This window comes from Clupea harengus, chromosome 11 (genome assembly GCF_900700415.2).
Source record: "Clupea harengus chromosome 11, Ch_v2.0.2, whole genome shotgun sequence".
Classification (NCBI taxonomy): Eukaryota; Metazoa; Chordata; class Actinopteri; order Clupeiformes; family Clupeidae; genus Clupea; species Clupea harengus.
Genome location: NC_045162.1, coordinates 10,892,568 through 10,907,273, shown reverse-complemented (window position 1 = coordinate 10,907,273; position 14,706 = coordinate 10,892,568). Strand labels below are relative to the sequence as shown.

General features: G+C 46.8%; 1 protein-coding gene across 2 annotated transcripts; it reads left to right on the top strand.

Moving 5' to 3' along the window:
• The first annotated feature begins 65 nt into the window (after nt 1–65).
• sphk2 (sphingosine kinase 2) lies at nt 66–13,558 on the top strand. Of its 2 annotated transcripts, XM_031577056.2 has the most exons (8): nt 70–141; nt 292–389; nt 3,597–5,394; nt 7,471–7,620; nt 9,355–9,449; nt 10,377–10,492; nt 10,831–12,628; nt 12,915–13,558. In XM_031577056.2, the coding sequence occupies exons 3-8, from the start codon at nt 4,920–4,922 to the stop codon at nt 12,975–12,977; spliced, it is 2,697 nt and encodes an 898-aa protein (XP_031432916.1). In that variant the 5' UTR covers nt 70–141; nt 292–389; nt 3,597–4,919; the 3' UTR covers nt 12,978–13,558. The 2 variants fall into 2 exon arrangements, with proteins under 2 accessions (XP_031432917.1, XP_031432916.1); XM_031577057.2 differs by having other exon boundaries at nt 66–398.
• Nucleotides 13,559–14,706: the final 1,148 nt, after the last annotated feature.

Below are 14,706 nucleotides of genomic sequence, written 5' to 3'. Positions count from 1 at the left end.
ACAGCTTCCGCAGAATATTTGTCGAGATTGGTTGAGCTGCTTAGGTGAAAGGTTATATTTACGGAAAAAATTAAAAGTCTCAGTATAGTATTTGTTTTTTTTTCTGTTGCCGATAGATTAGTGAAGTCTAATACTTACCTGGTTAGTTATTTTCTTAAATGTTTCTCCACTGTAATTATTTTCACGTTTGGCTCGTACCTTTATTTTATGACACCAAGTGGTCAGAAAATGACAGTGGGTGGTCCGTACGTACCTTCTCATCATTGGATTTTCTTTTTGTCGTTCAAATAGTCGTAGACTCCTCTCTCTCGAGTAGACTTCCTGAACAAGTACAGAGGTTCTCAGTGGAGGATCGCGACTTTACCTTGTCGTGGGGGGACTGTTATGAGGTAATATATGTGAGTTTTCCGTTCTTTGTGTATATCATTCAAGTAAGTTAATTATGGAATGTCTGTTTTAGCTCTGTAGTCCACGTAAGTGAGATTGGGTAAACACCCGAAGCATTTTCTCCCGTTAGCTATAACATTACTAAAATAAGTAATATTATCGCTAGCTAAGGCAGACCAGACGCCCAATTCAGTGAATATTATTACCACCCTAGCTTTTCAGCCAGTGATGGCAAACAAGCGAACCACGATATCCGTAATGTAACTTAGCTTGCTACATGGCACATGAGACGGGTTTAGACGTTTGTTTCGACTATGCAGCAAGTAGTTCTGTCTATCGCTAGCTGTTTTGCAGTTTCTCATTGTTGACTTGTTAGCTGGCCATACCCATTTAGCTAGCTATCTGATTGAAGACAGGACTCCATACAGAAGTTATCAGATAATTAAAATGAATGTCTTTGAGCTGAACAAGTAATGCTAATGTTACGTTATGCTGCCTATTGTTGGCAACATCTAGATGAAGGAAAAGTTGTCAATCGGCTAACCAGTGCATAATCTCATTCTCTGCATCTGCGTTAGCTTCTAATCTAGCTAGCGATCAAAGATAAGTGAAGTTACAGTGCGAGTTATCATGAAGATATTGCCTGTTATCACCTGTTTGATGACAATTCCTTTTCTTCATCTGATAAGTTACTCTATTTCGCTGATGGTGTTCTCGGTAAGATAGTGTGATAAGTAAGACAGTGTGCTTGTAATGGAATGCATTTGTTGGATGGTTGAAATACATTGATCTTCTAGCGACGTTTAATAGTTGACAGTGGTCATTTGCATCTTGATTACTTCCAACTACTTAAACATCTAAACGTGTTGTGCTGATTAAGTGAATATTGTGTCTTGTCATAACTTTGACTACGTTAAAATCGAGGTGGTCACAGCTTTTTTTAAATCACAAATCAGCTGTGCTAGTTTGACAGTTAGTTAGGTTAACCACCATCAATGCTAGGATATTCATTTACAGGCTGTTTAAATGTAATGCTCAAGTTAAATTAGGGTGATAAAAACATTACACTGTTTTGGAGGTGTGTACGTGTCTGAACTGAAAATGTCCCCGGATTTTGTCTCAGAAATCTGGTCACCTTAATTTAAATGCTATATTGTGTAACTGTATCATGTTCACGGATGGACGCCAAAGTATTGTTTCACAGTTGCTTACTGTTATTTGGTTATCAGTTATCAGTTATCAGTGCAAGTTTAAAATGTTCCTGTTAGGCTAGTCTATGAATCATATAGTCGGAGGTACATGTTGCTCCAGTGATGTGTCTGTACTTAAACTCTGTACTGTATTCTCCTCTTAAATACATGTTAATGGCAAAATCTTGTTAAGACGTGAGAAATTTACATCCAAAAAAGACATGGTTGTGATTCGGAGGTAGTGTTCGTGTGTGTCCCCGCCCAGGATTTCAAGGACACAAGTAGGTGCAACAATGGACACACGAACAAGGCGCACAGTTCTGGTGTGTGTGTGTGTTTTAAATCGGATATGAAGGCCCGCCAGGTATTGATTTTGTCTGCGCCTCACAAATAGGCAAATTCGCAAGGTATCAAAATGGCTCTTATGGTCTAAAGAAATGCATTAGTCGATATACAATCATTTACTAGGCTAGGGCATTTTGAAATGCCGAGCACATATTACCCAATGGATATTGTGTATTCCAAGTCTTTGTTTTTGAACTATGGATGCTAGGGTTTCTTCAAATATTTAATGAAACCACAAATTACTACATCACTTATTGTAACTGCTGGACTTCCCATTCACCTGTTCTTTCAACTGTTACATTATTTCCATCACTTCCTGTTTGGAATGACCATCCTACAGTAGCCTATTCATACTTAGTGGACAGTGACAGATCTCTTTTGTTGATTCATGTGTCCGCCTTATTTTGTGGTACTTGAAGTTTCGCTCTCACTCTCTCTGCCTTGTTAATCCAGACGCAGAGTACAAATTGTGAAATAGATTAGGTCAGAAATCTGGCCGGCATCCAACACCCAGGCTGTGGCCTGTGCCTAGTGCACCTTTCCAGGCGTAATGGCTAAATTTAACAAAAACTGATGGCGTCATAGCGGACGGATGTCAGACTGGTGTGATTTTGAGTCAGTGGTTGTCTCGTGAGCTCTATGTCCAGACTGATGGGCTTCGTGCGTGTTTGGTTAGCGGCAGTGGTTCATTGCCACAGTGCTTTGACGTGTTTTCATGTTTCACTTCTCCTTGCGAGTTTTCAACTTCACCTTTTACTAGGGAGAAAAGCTAATGCCCAGAGTAACACTGGGTGAGCAGTTTTATTTGCTTATTTGTGTATTGTTGAAAACGGGGAGGGAGACAGCAGATAGGTCTATAGCCTGTGCTTATCTTTGATTTAACGGTGAGGTTGAACTTCATCCCAGGCGGCACAGACAGCACTGGTATGCGCCCCCACCTGCAATGTTAGATAGTTGACGGACGTCAAATCACCTCAGACGCATTTTTTTGTATGACGATAACGGGGTCAGTTTATACATTTACACCAGTGCACAAGTATAAATGCCACAGAGCAGTTCCACTTAGGGCACTAAAATGGCCAGTAACAGCCCTGAACAGAACAGTAAACAGGAGAGTAAACTTTAGTAAGATGCATAATGATATTTATGAGGATTGTTGCAGTCTGTGCTGGTTAAATACATTTGAATTGCTTTCTACATGAAGAAATTGTCTTTTTATTATTATTATTCAGGCTAGTCTAATTCGTCGCAGGCAACCATAATTTAAAGAATGCGTGCCTGAAGGATTCTGAAATGTTGCGAGCATTGCACAAAAGACATGCTCCTGTGACTGAGCTCTGGTGTCTTGTGTGCCCTAGTGGTAGGCATATTTATGGTATGCAGCTCTTCCAATTAGTGCTTTCTGTTGGGGTCAGATTATATAGATAGAGATTACACATCTCCAGCAGTTTGGGCTGTGTGTGTGTGTGTGTGTGTGGGGGGGGGGGGGGGGGGGGGATGGGTTTGCCAATGATCAAACTGCATGCACATTACAAACAAATAACTAGGTAGGTTTAAATAGATCAATGAATCAATGAAACTGAACTTTCAGTTAGTCCTTTGGTGTAGGTCACAGATTGTAAAATGTAATGTTATTCTGACATTCTCGTCTGTTTGTTTTCCTCTGTCCAATAGGCACCTGTTTTGGACGGGACCTAAACCGTGACTCAGGGGAAACTACATTACCGGAGCACCATGACGTGAAAGAAAGCCCAGAACAGACTTTCAGACTTTTTGTTTCTTGTATTTTTTTTATGCCTGTTGCCCGCAGAGGACAAACATGTATTATTTCATGGATTACAAAGGCTGGAATTCATGGCATTTTTCCATTGGATGAACTTCCATCCCACCTGCGCCCCAGCAAGACTGAGACAGGAAGTGAAAGTCTTATCCAGCCACCTCACTTCCTCTCCCTCACCTCTCCCCCCTGCTTGGCATGCCTTCAGTTCCGGCGTTACTCAGAACAACACAGTTTAGGCTGAAGAGACAGTAGCCTTTCCCTGCTCCAGTGAGGCGTTTGTGGAGTTGCTTTACCCCGTCCCTTCCTGTAATGCTCTTGGTGTGTCAGTTATTTAAAAGCTGGGGAGTTTAATCCCTTAGAAGAAAATGGATGACTAGGCCTAGTTATTTAATTTTCATCTCTCTGACCTCATGACCTTGACCACGCCATCTGTAGCTGCCTGGCCTGTGTTGCACTACAAAGCAAGTTCCCAGTATCACACAGATCAGATATTTTACATATCGTTCACTTAATTTCATGTGCTGCTTTAAAGTCCTCCTTTAAAACAGGACTTCATATGATTTGATATTTTCATGGGTTAAGTTTGAATATATACATATTTGTATGTATATAGATATATGAATTTGCCATCCATTATCAGACAATTGATGAAGAGCAATCTCAGTCTTCAAAAGCACTTTAGTAATGATTTACTTGGACTTATAACTATTGTTATAACTGTATAACTGCTGTGTTATAAACTTTAAAACTGACTGTGTTCCAACCTGGAACAGCGTTCAAGTGAGAGGTATTTTAAACTAAATTTTTTTAGATTGTGCATTAAACAGAGGATTGGGAACTGCCATTCCAAAGATAAAACACTAAAATTGGATGTGGGAAAGAAAAAAGAAAATCTTGTCATCAGGGATTTAAAAAATAAAAAACATCTGCTGTTTTTCTTTTTTTTTTTTACTGTCCATCCTGAGCGGAAGACTGTGACCCAGATGAACCATCCATAGAATACATATTTATAAACAAAAGACTCAAATAATACTGACCATTAACTCAACCAAGAACTTTCACCCAGGAAGTGGTTTACACCCTGACAAGCTCCAAATTGCTCCTGAACCTTCCATGACCAACCAGCTGTATGACAGACCCACCTCCCTGTCTCCGAACGTTCCACAGGTAGCCCCTTGCGTTCCCATCACCCGTGGCAGCCTTCTGCCGCTGTGAGGATGCGCTCCCCAGAGCCGCAGATCCCCTCGCCGTCCGAAGCCCTGCTCCACGGCCAGTTTGGGGGTTGGAGCACAGGTTCAGGCGGTGGCGGTGGGGGAGGAGGGGGCAACGGGGGCAACAACAGCTGTCCCAACAGCCCCGGGGGGGCGTCTTCTCTGCAAGCCACCAGCCCGACGGCCAGCTACGCCCTGACGCTCACACACACACACGTCCACGTGCAGCGGCTCTCACCCCGCCCGGGCAAGGAGTCGCGGCTGCTCCTGCCGCTGGTGGAGCTGGCAGGCTGCAGCTGCCCACGTGCCCCCGCGCCGCCGCTCCTGGTGCTGTACTGGTACCCGCCAGGGCGGCGCAGGAAGGGTGTGTCCAGGCGCAGGCAGGTAAGGGCGTACCTGGCCGAGAGCCGACCTGACGCAGAGAAATGGTATGCTGCCGTCCAGTGCCTGCTGAGAGGAGTCATCGTCAGTGCCACAACAGGTGTGTGTGTGTTTTTGTGTGTGTGTGTGTGTTTGTGTTTCTGTGTCATAAGGGTGGGCAGTTCTTTGAGAAATTTGGAAATACATTAATTTGATTTCCAATTTCAATTTTTACTGGCTTTAAAAAACAAATAATAAATATTAAATCAAACTTCTCAGCATCATGTAGTGAATTGCAAACGCTACTCAGTCTTTGTATGTCATGTAATAGCAGGACTTGGTTTCCCCCCTCCTTGTTCTCTAGTGTTTCTAGAGACCAGAATTTAGGTTGTGTTTCGACAGCTGTGGAGAATGTCTGTCAGGATGAGTCTCGAGGATGCAACTAAGATATACAGCTGTGCCGGCCAACATGGCATCATTATGATTAAGTTACTGTTGGTGTGTTATTGTGGGGCTACATGTGTTTTTATAAATCAGGAATTTCTAACCAGAGCTTGTGTGTGCGTGTGAAAGTTTGGGGATACAACCAGATCCACAGCTGTGTTGTATGACATGAGATTACTATGATTTGGACAGTACCATTGTGTGTGTGTGTATGTGTGCAGGTGTGCACCACGAACATCATCATCTTAAATGTTGTGTGTGGGAAAGTAATCAGGTTACCAAGCAGTTGTGTTGAACAACATGGGATGTACTTACACGAAAGAGCATTTGGAAGGCACTTGGCCTAGTATGACCTTGTGTCGAGGCAGAATTCAATCAAAACATGTTGAAGTTCTTAACCAGGGGATTACCAGTGCAGCCAGTTGGTAGTCTTGCCTTGATCTGGCCCCGATCTGGCTCAGATCTGGTGGTCCAGTCTATGACGGACAGTTTCTAAGTTAGATGCTGATAGCACACAGTGCACTGTGAGCTCACAGTCAGCCACTGTATAGGCTAGTGGAAGCGCACGCACTCACACACACACACACACACACATGCGCACGCATGCACACACTTATCTTCTGCACTAGGAGCTCTTGGAAGGATCTTAACACAGGAGCCAAAGGAACGGAAATCCTACTGTATCTTGGAAAAGAATCTGTGTAAAATTGTGTTTGTGTGTGTGCGCGTTGTGCCTGTGTGTGTGTGCATGTAGGCCTGTGTGTGTGAGTTTGTTGGCATTTGTGAAGTATCTCTGTCTGTCTAATGGTGCATTTCCTTTGCTTTCTTTCTCTCTCCTTATCTGGTGTCTCCACACTCTTGCATATACACACACACGCACACATGCATTCACTCACGCACACACAAACACACACACACGCACACGCACACAAACCCAGTCTGTATCAGTGCTGTGTCAGACGCGACTGGCAGAGCGAGGGTGGGTCCACCATACGCCACAGCCCCTGCCCCCCCCCCCCCCCCCCCCTTCCCTTTCCTTCCTATTTCCGTGCTCTGTGCTCTGTGCTTTAGTGACATTAGACAGTGTGATATCTGCATTGTAGCGACTCACTGACTCCTGCTCTTTGGCTAGGACCCCAGGAGTGAAACCCCATGTGTGTGGGTGCATGTGAATCTGTGGGGGCGGAACTGTATGGCTTGTCTATTAATGTGACATGTTGTGTATGCGTGTGCTGCGTGTCTGAGAGAGGGGGGGGACTTGTGTGACTGAGTAAAGGTACAACATGCTTTGTGTGTCTTTGTGTGTGTGTGTGACTGTATGATAGTGTATGTGTGTCAGTGGATGTGGGCCTGCACTCATAAATCATCCCAGAGTAGCTTAGATCAGGCCAGATGAAGATCAGAAGGCTGGATGGGAGATGAAATGATCAGCGCATCATCAGCTCTCAGATGCTTTATCAGTGTGGGCCCAAAGCTCTACAGGTAGTTACTAGATCACAGCCATCCAGCATCCTGGTTTTAAGATGTAGAATCCTGCTTCCTCCCATGATGCTATCCTTAGCCCCAAGCCTCAGCTAGCATTGTTTATATGTTATTTATATTAAATGTTTACATGTTATGTGTATATGTCTGGAGCAATCACGTCCCCCTAGGGGAATGTGATGTTATTTTGGTGTACATCAGGCCCTTGTTTAAGAGCCTTGTGTTTCCGGTTTCAGATTCTTACATATGGCTCTGCTTTCTTGTTGTTCAGAATTCAACAAAAGTCTGTTGCCCCGCCCTCGTCGCCTCCTGCTGTTGGTCAATCCTTTCAGTGGGAGGGGTCAGGCCATGCAGTGGTGTCAATCACACATCCTGCCAATGATCAGAGAGGCCAACATCAGCTACAACCTCATACAGACAGGTGCGATACATTTCACTATACCCAGTACACACACACACACACACACACACACACACACACACACACACACACACACACACACACACACACACGTGCAGTGCGTTTACACGTCAGTAACAGCTCCAGGAACAGCATATGTGCATTTAGAAAGTATTCAGATGCACTCCACCTTTTTACATTTTGTTATGTTGCAGACCTAAACCGATTACAATCGTTTTAAATCAATCTTTTCAATATCATATTGATTTTAAGTATTCAAACCCTTTGCTATGATCCATGGAATTTAGCTCAGGTGCCTCCCATTTCTTTGATCATCTTTGAGATGTTTCTACACCTCGTTAGGAGTCCACCTGTGGTAATTTCAATCGATTGGACACTATGTGGCAGGCACACACCTGTTTATATGAGGTCTCACAGCCGGAATGCATATCAGAGCAAAAAGCAAGCCATGAGGTTGAAGGAACTGCCTGCAGAGGTTAGAGACAGGATTGGGTAGAGGCACAGATCTAGGGAAGACTACAACAAAATTCTGCTGCATTGAAGGTTCCCAAGAGCACAGTGGTCTCCATCATTCTTAAATGGAAGTTTGGAATAACCTAGACTCTTCCTAGAGCTGGCCGCCTGGCCAACCAGGACTCTACCTAGAGCTAGCCGCCTGGCCAAACTAAGCATTCGGGGTAGAAATGCTAGAGAGTGTTGTTAAGAGAGATGACCAAGAATCCGATGGTCACTCTGGCGGAACTCCATAGATCCTATGTGGGTGGGGGAAACTTCCAGAAGGACAATCATCACTGCAACACGCCCCCTGCTTTATGGCAGAGTGGCCAGACAGAAGCCTCTCACAGGAAAGCCCACTTGGAGTGGGCAAAAAAGCACCTAAATGAGTCTTAGACTGTGAGAATCAAGTTTCTCTGGTCTGATAAAACCAAGACTGAACAGTTTGGTCTCAATTCTAAGTGTTATGTCTGGAGAAATTCAGGCTCCGCTCAACACATGACCTATATACCATCCCAAACATGGTGATGCAGCATCATCATAGTGGCAGGGACTGGGTGACTTCTTAGGGTTTAGGGAAGCTGAATGGAGCACAGTACAGAGATATTCTTAATGAAAACCTGGTCCAGAGAACTCAGGTTGTCAGACAGGGGCGAGGGGTTTATCTTCCAACGGGACAATGATCCTATGCACACAGTCAAGTCAACACAGGAGTGGCTTAGGGGTAGCTCTGACTTTGAATGTCCTTGAGTGGCCCAGCCAGAGCCCTGACTTTACCCAATTGAACATTTGTGGAGAGACCTGAAAATGGCTGTTCCCAAACGATCCCCATCCAACCTGTAAGAGTTTGAGAGGATCTGCAGAGAAGAAACCCCAAATCCAGGTGTGCAAGTGTCGCATCATATCTAAGAAGACTGGAGGCTGTAATCTCTCCCAAAGGTGTTTCAACTGAGTAAAGGGTCTGAATACTTATATCAATGTGACTTTAATACATTTACAAAACTTGTCATTATGAGCTATTGAGTGTAGAATGTCAAATATGAATTTTAATGATTTTAACATAAGGCTGCAACATAAAAATGTAAAAATGAATGGGTCTGAATGCACTGCAACTACCCCTGACCATAGCATACAGGCAGACCTCACTATCCCTAGTTATTTACTCTCTCTGTTGTGTGTGTGTGTGTGTGTGTGTGTGTGTGTGTGTGTGTGTGTGTGGTGGGGTTTGCTGTGTCACAGAGCGTCAGAACCATGCAAGAGAGCTCATCAGGGAGATCTCTCTATCGGAGTGGGACGGTATCATCATCTTGTCTGGGGATGGACTCCTCCATGAGGTGTGTGTGTGTGTGTTTGACAATCCTATTTAAATCGCATTTCAGCTTGACCGCACAAGTGCTCTGACACTAATTCGTCAATGCTGTCTCTCTCATGTTTTAACCTAGCCTCACAAGTGCTCCAACACTTACCCTGTCAATGCTGTCTCTCTCATGTTTTAAACTAGCCTCACAAGTGCTCTGACAGTAACCCTGTCAATGCCGTCTCTGTCATGTTTTAAACTAGCCTCAAAAGTGCTCCAACACTAACCCAACACTTTTTTTTTTTAAAGCTGACACTCTACCCCTGAATCTCAGCCATATCTAATGCTACAGCCCTGAAGGCAGATTTGTCTGATTAGTTCTGCATGGTTTTCCCCAGGAACCAAATAGTTCTACCACCACAGGGACCGAAGTGCACATCTGTTGAGCACATACATCTGCAATTGCAGGGGATAGACCAGCATCACCATTTGCCTCCATGTAATTCAGTGATTGCACAGCGTATATTTCAGGCTTAAGAATGTGCTATTTTGGCCCGGCATTCCTAATGTTATAATACACTAACTCCATAGTCCCCCTTCTGTTCAGTGTTGAAGGACTCGCATCCAGATAGACCAAATTAATCTTAATGGCACTTCACTATTGTGAAGGTTTTGGGGAGAAGACATTCCTAGCAACTCATGACTTAGATGACTATATGCTCTGGTTCCCTATTGATGCTGAGGACTGACAGTAGCTGCTGTTTCTGCACGGTCATTGCTTTCCTGCCTGTTGCTAATGCTGAGTTTAATCTGACGTTATGTAATGTTTAGTGTGATGGGCACATCAGAAAGACCCAGCTGTACTTTAACCTTGGCCGGCGCTTAGTCAGGCAACATGCCTGTAGACCATAAGCCCTTAGCAGGGATGGAATTAAGTTACTTCATTGATTCTTATCTGTCCTAGGTGATAAATGGACTCATGGAAAGGTCGGACTGGGAGACAGCCATAAAAACTCCGGTGGGAATTCTGCCCTGCGGTTCTGGGAATGCCTTGGCTGGATCTATAAACCACTATGCGGGGTAAGACACTGAGCCGGTCCCACATGCTCCTTTTCTGATCGGGCCTGTCCTGTTATCTGCTGCTTTGCAAGAACAACTTTATCACAGAACTTTGACCCGGGAACAAAACACGGGCAATCTTTAGACTCTGCTCTGTTTGATAGATAGCTATTTTTTTCCTTATCCATAGCGTGTGTACTATCAGCTCTCTTGTAGAGGCCTAACTGATATGTGTCCACTTTATTTTCTCTCTTTCCCCACACCATCTGTCTGTCCAACTCCCACCCCACCACCACCACCACTCCTCCTCCTCCTCCTCCTCCTCCTCCCCTCTCTCTCTCTCTCTCTCTCTCTCTAAGGTATGACATGTGCCTTCGAGAGCCCCTCCTCCTCAACTGCTGCTTCTTGCTCTGCCGGGGCGGGGTGAAACCCATGGACCTGGTGTCCGTGACAACCAGTCCGATTCCCCCTTCCTCCTCCAATCAGAACGGGCGGCTGGCCGCTCCCAGGCGAATCTTCTCATTCCTGTCGGTGGCGTGGGGCTTCGTGTCGGATGTGGATATCGAGAGCGAACGGTACCGGGGCTTGGGCTCGGCCCGCTTCACGCTCGGCACGCTGGTCCGACTGGCCTCGCTACGTTCCTACAAGGGCCGCCTGTCCTACCTGCCCCCGAACGCCGTCGCCCCAGATCTCACCCCCCCTCCCCAGAGACGCCCCCTGTCCCGCAGCGTCACTGAGGGGCTGGAGGGGTTCTGCCGCACCCCCATCCACCGCACCATCTCCGACATGGGCCTCAGCGAACAGAGGAGCTTGCGCAAGGGGGACGGAGAGAGAGAGAGGGAGAGGGAGAGAGAGAGGGAGGAGAGAGACAGGGAGCGAGAGAGGAGGAGGGAGAGGGCGAGAGGAGTCGGGGTGGTCCGAGCCAGCAGCTTAGCAGAGGACCGAGAAAGGGAAATGGAGGCGGAGGGGAGGTTGGGCACCGATGGGAATGAAAGGATGGAAGGGACCGAAGAAGAGAGGGATGATGATGATGCGGAGGACAGAGAGAGTGAGAGTGACAGCAGAAGTAGCAGAGAGGAGAGCAGGAGTGAGTGCCAGAGGGAGGGAGGCGACGGGGTAGAGGGGGAGGGGGAGGAGGGTGTGATGGAGGCGAGAGAGGTGTGCGAGGGCTATGGCTTGGTGATGGGCCGCGAGGCACAGGAGTGCGAGGGCAGCTGCCCCGACTCGGAGGAGCCTTGCAACCCACGCAAGGCCGTCAGGAAGAACTCTGCGCCCTCCAGCCAGATTGCCAAAGCCTTCTTCAGCCAGCCAATCAGCGCCAGCACCGACTCGGACGCCGAGATGGAGCCTGCGGCCTACGGCGAGCAGGACGAGGACATGAACGGCACGTACTTCCAGCGCGAGGCGTACCCCATAGACATGCGCGAGCGCTCGCTCACCATCTCCTCGCCGTTCCGGCACAAACCCAACTTCTCCTACAAACCCAAAACGCTGGACCAAAATCAGAACTCGACCCGGCCGCGGCCGCTGTCCCTGCTCCACCACCACTCGCACTCCAACTCCCTCCCGCCGAAAATGCCCTCCCTGTCGCTCTCGCTCTCCCCCACGCCCCCTCCCTCGCCTAGCTGTGCGTCGCCGCACGCCTCCTCTTACCTTGCCCCGCGTCCCAACACCCCCGGCTCCGCCTCACCCTCCCCTTCGCTCCATTCCCCCTCCCCCTCCTTCACTTTCGACCTCGGCGAGTCCACGGGGTCCCTGAAGAACCGCCCAAACGTGTGCAGCCCCTACAGCCCGCCCTACGACGACCTCCTGCCCCCGCTGGACCAGCCGCTACCCACTCGAGACTGGGTGACCATTGAGGGGGACTTCGTGCTGGTCCTGGCCATTTACCAGTCCCACCTGGGTGCCGACCTGCTGGCGGCGCCACACGCCCACTTCGATGATGGCCTCATCCACCTGACGTTTGTGCGGGCGGGCATCTCCCGGGCGACGCTGCTCCGCCTCTTCCTGGCCATGGAGAGGGGGGCGCACATGTCCCTGAGCTCGCCGTATGTGAGCCACGTGTCGGCCAAGGCTTTCCGCCTGCAGCCGCTCTCCCCCAGGGGCACCCTCACCGTGGACGGGGAGCTGGTGCCCTACGGACCCCTGCAGGCCCAGGTAAAAAGAGGGCACTTAATGCTCTCTGTGTGTGTGTGTGTGTGTGTGTGTGTGTGTGTGTGTGTGTGTGTGTGTGTGTGTGGACCTGTGATCCCAGCTGAGACTAAAAGGCCAATGTGGTTTCAGCTTCAGCTACGGGTGTTTTACAATTTGTTGTTCAGGATTAATATACTATAGGTCACGTAATTATAATTTGGGTTCTTGTTGAGCTCACATTAAGAGTCAAATCTGTCAGTTCTTTCTCCTCTCTGGCGTCTAACAGACCTGTTGTCCCTCTTCTGTCCAGGTCCATCCCTCCATGGCAAGGCTTATAGTGGGTGACTCAGGAGTAAGGATCACCAGATTCTGAGCAGCGCGGGGAAGATGGGACTGACATGTCTGTCTCTCTTCTTTCCCACTGTCTGTGGATTACGTAACTCTTCAGTGTTCAGATTAAGGAAGAAGGAGATTTGAAAAAAAAAAATTGAAATAGACGACCACTGGAAAACTGGCTCTTTCTGGGATTTACTAAAAGGGATTGCCTAATCGGCCTGCACGCGAGCGGATTAATCGCAAAATTTAGCAAAGGGAGAAAAAACTGTGAGCCGTTACATAGCTGCTGGATTACGCCGGGATTACCCTCCACCATCGCCTGACGCATGAAAAACACAAATCCCACGGGGAAAATGAACTGAGAGATAAACGAGTACAGCAACATACAGAATGGCTGAATGTCTGCATCTTCGTGTACACTCATGCATACATGCACTACCAGATCCTGCCTTATTCAGAGAAAGGAAATAAAAACAAAGGCGGAAAATCTCCTGCTGTTCTAGAACCACCTCAAGGGAAGCCACACCCTCACGCATAGCAACGCGCCCCCCACCCACCGGAGCCCCCCCCCCCCCCAATATCATTCCCTGAATTGTATAATGGTCATCCGTGCAATGCCTTATCCAGCTCAAAATCCTCCCCCCCCCCCCCCCCCCCCCCCCCCCCCCCCCCCCACCACCACCACCCCTCCCTGTTAACGCACCTCTTCCCATCAAACTCTTGCAGAAACTCCGTCCACAGGATAAGGCCCATCCATCCACACCTGTAGAATAGATTACTCTGTTTCGTCCAGTTCGCAATGGAAGAAACAATAAGACACTTAACTTTCTCACTTAATAACAAACAGACCAAGCTCACAGCCAAACTGATACAGTTGTAGGATTAACTTGAAAGCTGTTTGAATGACTCCATGTAAATTAATTTTTTTATGTTAGTGCGAGCATTTTAGGGAAAAGAAATGAGAAAGAGAAGACTGTTAAATGTTAATCGTCAGCGTGTAACCTGCATTTGCCTGCCTTTGCAAAAGCATGTGTGGTGAGGATGAGTATAATGAAACTGACAGATGCAAGTCTGCTGGGTGCTTTACAGTGCTCTCGTTTGCAGAGCTTTGGTGGTTGGATGACATAATCGCCCTTTCTATCCTGATGCTCATTTGGTCTCTGCTCTATGCTCATCATGCTAGAAGCTAGGAACGACTGAGAATAGCTTGGACAGGGATGTTTGGCTTTCGTCCATTTAAAAATAAAAATGGCTGCCTCTGACGTCACATGAGGAAGGCCCATAGACTGTAAACTATTTTTTGAATATATATAAGCGTTTATTAGCATTTCCTTCACAGCCTGACATTTTGTGGATGCCTGTTCTTTTGTGAAACTCAGCTTTGTGCTTTGCTCTAGAACAGAAGGTAGAGGATGCCCTTGAATGATCATGCCGGATCATGACGCACACGTCTTCTCCACTGCTGATAGGCCAGTCACAGATCTGTGGGTCTGTGAAAGAAGCTCTAGGATATAATAAGACACTAAAATGACTGACATATCTGATGTGTTTTTACTTTTAAAAGGCAGGTTTTATAGGTTATTTTTTTTCAGAGGGAACATCTGAAATTTGTTTAATATATTTTGTACATTTCTGAACGGACCATCTGATAACATCTGAAACAATTATTCCAAAAAATCTTTACAAATGCATTTAAGTGGAGAAACATTGCCATCCCCTTAAACCAGAGTTCAGTTTGAATGGAGGAGTTCAGTTTTAATTTCTTT

Bases quoted from the DNA above. Each gene is read 5' to 3' on its own strand.
- sphk2 (XM_031577057.2), top strand. From the start codon at position 4,920: ATGCGCTCCCCAGAGCCGCAGATCCCCTCGCCGTCCGAAGCCCTGCTC. The intron at 10,493-10,830 runs GTAAGACACTGA...TCTCTCTCTAAG, and splicing joins TCTATAAACCACTATGCGGG to GTATGACATGTGCCTTCGAG. The intron at 12,629-12,914 runs GTAAAAAGAGGG...TCTTCTGTCCAG, and splicing joins ACGGACCCCTGCAGGCCCAG to GTCCATCCCTCCATGGCAAG.